The sequence below is a fragment of the Juglans regia genome, chromosome 1 (assembly GCF_001411555.2).
Source record: "Juglans regia cultivar Chandler chromosome 1, Walnut 2.0, whole genome shotgun sequence".
In the NCBI taxonomy this organism is placed as follows: domain Eukaryota; kingdom Viridiplantae; phylum Streptophyta; class Magnoliopsida; order Fagales; family Juglandaceae; genus Juglans; species Juglans regia.
Genome location: NC_049901.1, coordinates 41,038,275 through 41,044,201, shown reverse-complemented (window position 1 = coordinate 41,044,201; position 5,927 = coordinate 41,038,275). Strand labels below are relative to the sequence as shown.

At 37.2% G+C, this 5,927-nt stretch overlaps 2 protein-coding genes across 2 annotated transcripts in view; both read left to right on the top strand.

Annotated features, from left to right (window-relative positions):
* The window catches only part of LOC118348855 (topless-related protein 4-like), a 6,373-nt gene extending 4,155 nt beyond the window's left edge, over positions 1–2,218 (top strand). The window contains exon 12 of the mRNA XM_035691361.1: positions 2,150–2,218. Coding sequence (XP_035547254.1) covers positions 2,150–2,218 — 69 coding nt within the window. The remainder of the gene's footprint in view (positions 1–2,149) is intronic.
* On the top strand, positions 1,086–4,680 carry LOC118343947 (beta-1,4-mannosyl-glycoprotein 4-beta-N-acetylglucosaminyltransferase-like). Its single transcript, XM_035683303.1, has 2 exons — positions 1,086–1,235; positions 2,963–4,680. Exon 2 carries the CDS (start codon positions 3,053–3,055, stop codon positions 4,142–4,144), a length of 1,092 nt encoding a protein of 363 aa, XP_035539196.1. The 5' UTR covers positions 1,086–1,235; positions 2,963–3,052; the 3' UTR covers positions 4,145–4,680.
* Positions 4,681–5,927: the final 1,247 nt, after the last annotated feature.

The window sequence follows — 5,927 nt, the reverse complement described above, 5'->3', positions numbered from 1 at the left end:
TATTTTAAAAATTAATATAATTTGGTATAATATGCTAAATCTATTTTATAATAAAATAATTTTATGATTTAATGTGTTATGTCAATTTATTAAGTTTTTTTTAATTTTTATATATAAGTTATATTATCTAGTCAGTGTGTAGAGCATATCTAATAATATATTTGCATGACATAATTTAATTTTTAAAACTTTAATCTTACAAATTAAATATTATCATTTAAGTGATGTAAGATAATATGCTCTATACACCGACTTGAAATTAAAAATAGAATAACTATTTTTATATGGACGAAGTAATTTTCTTAACAATTTTATAGTTCGAGTAATTAAAGTAAAATTTTTGAGCGGTATCCTTAACAAAAGGAAAATACTATAGACACAAATGAATCCCACAAAGTAATTCCACATAGCTACGTCTCCCCCCTATTTTTTTTCCTCTTTCTTTTTCCCTCTCCTCCCACGCTCGCCACCCCTGCCCTCTCCCTGTGTGCAGGTTGTGGTGGTCGAGGATCGCATCAGGGTGGGCAGAAGACATCGATGGTCCAAGCAGCATTGCAGCGTGGAGCTTATGACAGCTCATCGTGCACATTTCGCACACTTTGTGCATGGTTGACCACTGCGTGACCGCCGCTAGGTGGTCGAGGTGATCGAGATTTGATCCGACGGTTTGCGGGGTGGACGATCGTCGTTCTTTGGTCGTCTATGGTAGTCGAGAACCACCTTGGGAGAGAGAAAGAGAAAGGGAAAGGGATGCACACTATGTGCGTGCTCGACTGCTGCGTGACCGCCGCTAGGTGGCTAAGGTGGTCAGGATCTGAGCCAACGATTTGCGTGGTCGACGATCGTCGTTTATGGTGGTTGGGAACCACCCCGAGAGGGAAATAGGGAGTAGGGGAGAGGGGGGAGAAAGAGAGAGAGGGAAAAAAATAAGAAAAAGGAGACGTGACAGTGTACCATATCTGTGTGAGATCCCTTTGTGTCTTTAATGATCATTTTGGCAAAATAACACTTTTCCTCCACGCGTCTTGCTTTCGTTGGTTACCTTTTCAGTAACCCTAAGGTCGCAAGAGCAGACCCGCAGGGGATGGAATCTGTCCTCACTCCTCGGGTTGTCTCTCCTTGCTTCACTCCGCCATCTCATTCTCACGTGGGCGGTCGACTCTGCCTCTCTTTCTCTCTCTCTCTGGAACTGGAACTGGCGGGAATGCATTCAGGACCCATGCAAATGCAAAATCGTGAGTATTAGTTTGTAGCGTGATTTTCTGTACTGCTTTTCGAATTTATTTGAACTTTGTTTCATTAAATGGAAGATTTTCCATTATATCTTGTATTTGGGTTTCCAATTTATATCTTGATGTTCCTTTACCAATTTCCATTTGGGGATGAGCTATTGTAAGAACTACTTGTCCTTCTTCATCGAACCATTAAATATTTTGTTGAATGTTTGGAAACTTACCCCCAAAAAATAAGCTTTATTTCCTTTGTTCCAATTTTAGTTAGCTATGCTGTAAAATTTTATGCATCTGTTTCAATGCCCTTCACTTTTAGCTTCATCTCATACATATTGCAATGTCCTGTAAAGAATAACTGTGCTTTATATGCATATTTATACTGCAATGTCCTGAATAGAACGAACTCCAGCTCGTAATGTGAGTGATCATACTCATGTATTTGGGCTAAAACACGGCGCTCGATTTTTCCATCTTTTTTCCCTTTTTGAGTAGGTCTTTATTGGAAACCCAGGTTGTGAATCACAGGGACCGACACTGTTGCAGTCATATAATTATTAAGGACACAAAGTTCTCTAAATTGGTTACAGGAAAATGTTAGATATTTTAATCTAAAGGTTTCTCTTTTCTCCCTAAATCTTTAAGCAAGCTAGATTCTGAGCACGTTTAACATTTCCCTGAGAAAGAGGTTGCATATTCTATTTTTCTATTTTATTTTCCTTATTATTTTTTATAATTATAAGAATCTTCCACACTTTTCTCCGGGTTTTAACTAGCTTGTCATTGCAAATTTTTATTATGGAAATCTAGTCCTCTCCCAGCTCACAACAGTGATGTTTGTTTAGACTTTCAAGCACGGTGTCTTTTGTGAGGACAAGTTCGAGTTTTGCAAGATCCTGTTTTATTTCTTGGTTATGCAGATCTCAACTTTGAGTGCATCTCTAAGGGTTCCGCTATTGGGAAGAGAACCAACGTGGGGCTGCATCTAAAGAGTAATGCATACAGTCATGGGTTGTGCAAATGCCACGCACTTCTTTTGAAAAAGATTGGAGTCCTCTATTAAAAACTTAATTTTTTCATGTGAGTCCTATATTTCTCATTTTTCATGTAAATGACGTCCACTGCTATTGGTAAGATGTAAGGAGGCATTATAACTGATAAGAAGAATTCCATATTTTATGGTTAGCAGACCATTCGTTTATCTCTTTGTAAGATTTTGAGGATTGTCGCCCTTGTGATCCTTGTCCTACAAATAAACTTGTGCTGACAAGCGTGACCTGCATTTGGGTTTATGCATCAAGAACTCTTTATCTCTTTGTAAGATTTTGAGGATTATCACCCATTGGATCTTTGTGCTACAAATAAACTTGTGCTGACAGTTGTGAACTGCATTTGGGTTTATGCATCAAGAACTCTTTAGACCAATTTCAAAAGAAACCCTGAGGTTGGGAATACTTTATACTGGATTTAAATGTTTGCCCGTCTTTACCTATCAAAACATCTTTGCCTGTCTAGAGTGATGAATATTATGTTATGGTAAATTTTCCATCTATCTTGGAGAAGGGATTGTTAATGCTTAGATGATTGAACGTGATTTGACTAGAAAGTTTCTTTCTGTAGGCAGTTTCCCCTTTTAACATTGCCCCGGTGCTGGCCTTACTGGCTAGCTCCTGCGTTAATTTGTTTATTGTAGTTATCATAGAGTTCCTAACATATATTTTGATTTTATGCAGGTGAGCGAATTTGGAAGGCACTTGATTTTTCCGGTAGTTGAATTGGCACAACCATGTCAAGTAGTTATCCTAATCATTCTCCTTCAAGACATGGCAACACGAGCTGTCCGCCTGACCTCCAAACGATCACCACCTAAGTTTCTTTTCGTCATACTCCTGATACTTATTCCTATTTGTGTGATTGGGATTTTTACCCATAGCCAGAACATATCCTATTTTTTCCGACCTCTATGGGACAATGCCCCACCCCCCTTCAAGCACCTCCCACACTATTATGCAGAAAATGTATCAATGGACCACCTTTGCCACCTCCATGGCTGGTCCCCGCGCTCCCAACCCCGTAATGTTTTTGATGCCATCTTATTCAGCAATGAATTGGACATACTGGAGATCAGGTGGCGCGAGCTTTATCCCTATGTCACAAAATTTGTAATCCTCGAGTCCAATACCACCTTCACAGGCATTCCCAAGCCTCTCTTCTTTTCTTCAAACCGAGCTCGATTTGCTTTTGCTGAGGGGAAATTTGTCCATGGTGTGTTATCTGGTCAAGTGGCAGTTCACGATTCATACAAACACCCATTTGAACTCGAGACCCAACAACGTAAGGTTATGAATCGATTAGTTCGCCAGTCAGGGATTTCTTATGGTGACATTCTTATCATGTCAGATACTGATGAGATACCAAGCCCACATACCGTGAAACTAATGCAATGGTGTGATGGAGTGCCACCTGTAATGCATCTCGAGCTCCGGCACTATATGTACTCATTTGAGTTCCCCGTGGATTATAGCAGCTGGCGAGCCACAACCCACATCTATGGCCCTGACACCCATTATCGGCATTCTCGCCAAACTGATCTTATCTTCTCTGATGCTGGATGGCACTGTAGCTTTTGTTTTCGGCACATCCAGGAGTTTGTGTTTAAGATGACTGCTTATAGCCATGCAGAACGTGTTAAGCAGAAAGATTTTTTAGATCATGCAAGAATACAGGAGCTCATTTGCAGGGGCGATGATCTCTTCGATATGCTACCTGAAGAGTACACCTTCCGGGAGTTGATTAAAAAGATGGGATCAATTCCCCGATCGGCTTCTGCTGTTCATCTTCCTGCCTACTTGATAGAGAATGCAGATAAGTTTGAGTTCCTTCTCCCAGGGGGCTGTTTGAGAACATCTGAATGAAGGTTTCTGGTCATCCAAAGTACAAAATTTTGGAATTTTGTAGCTTGGAACTTGGGTTGTCCCGTCTCCTTTTTTCAATAAAGAGGCTCTAATGCCTGGAAGTTCCCGAGGATGTGAAAATTATAGCGCTCGTTCCTTTGGATTGCCTTTATTAATGCACTCGAACAAATGAGAGTTGTACTCAACCTTTTCCGCCTAAATTAGTAGCTGCGAAAGGATACCCTTTTGATCTAAACAGAATACTGCTTTGCCTGTTTCTCTTGTCTATTTGATTCCATCTACATTTCGTATGAACATCTGCATTTTGTTTTGCAGCTCTTCTAGCAGAAGATTGCTAGCACTACTTACATTTATGGCCAATGTAATTACTCTTTTCCAAGGAGAACAGGGATTGATACGTTGTAGGCGGGCAGGTAAGCGGTCTTCTAATGGGCAAGCAATAAAAGCAAGGATATACTTATATTTGCAAGATAAGGCCTCTGTTGTTCACAATTATTTTCATTTTATCTCATTTAATTATTATAATTTTTTTAAAATTTTCACTTAAAATAAAATAAACAATTTATTGTATCATTATCCCCCGTTGAGTATCATTTATGTTAACTAGCCGACAATTAAAAATATTGTTGCATAATTTATTTTTCATCCATTTTAAGGATAAGATCCATTTTAAGAATAAGATCTTAAATCTTGGGTATGCAAGTTGCGCATAGTCTTTTTTAAAAAATAAATATATCTAAGACCAGTATGAAAAAATTATTTTTTTAATGATGAATTTCACTTTATTTAAAGAAAGTATACACGACTTGTACAGCTTATAACTATATCTAGCATTACGTTCTTATAATTTATATTTAAGATTGGGATGCTAGATAATAAATGAATGGTTTGAAAGCCACATTGCAAAAAGAAAAAGATGATAATATGGAAGGTTTAATTTACACCACAATGAGAGAGACCAAGACTATATTATAGAGCGAATGGAAATCACTACTTCAATTATTGCAGATTTTATTCTTTTTAGCCCCTCGCAAAGTGACTGAGAAAAGTTGAAAGCTCCCATTCCTACTTCTTACCCATGAAAATAGAGTAGGAAAACACTAAACTCACCGAGGGTTTGTCCCGACAATGGGTCCTGATGGGTGTTTTTTATTTTACATAATGAAAAAAAAGTATTTTTTTAATAATTTTATAATTTTTTTTAAAAAAATATTTATAGGTATACAAAAAAATGTATAAAAAAATAAAAAATAAAGGCCAAATGATCTTCTGGAGAGAATTTGTGCGGCTAATAGAGGGTGTAGCCCGACTCAATAGAGTAAGCTAGAAATTGCAAGAGATATTCCACTTGGTCCTTATCCAAGAATAGGTGTCCTTCCAATTCAAAGTTGGCCTATTGGACAAAGGAGAATTCCATGTATTTTTTTAAAGAAATGATGGTTTAACTTTACATAAAAGTTTCTCTAAGTGCATCAATCAATTTCTTGAATATGGTACTTGATAATATGTGGCACTTAGTAACTTAAAATATAAATGGTTTCTAGAGAAAACCAGGTATATTAGGAGGATTGTTTCCCAAATTCATATGAAAGTTTAAAGAATACTTGCAGTATAGTGATCAAAATTCCTATTTTCAAGTTTTAAGTTATTGTTTGAATTTGAAGATCTTAAATAATCGAGAAATTAATAGATTTATGAAGTTGGTTCTATAGTATTTATTGTTATCTATATCAAATTTTTTTAGAAACGTTCAATATTTAATAAAAATTTTAAGATCCAGTTT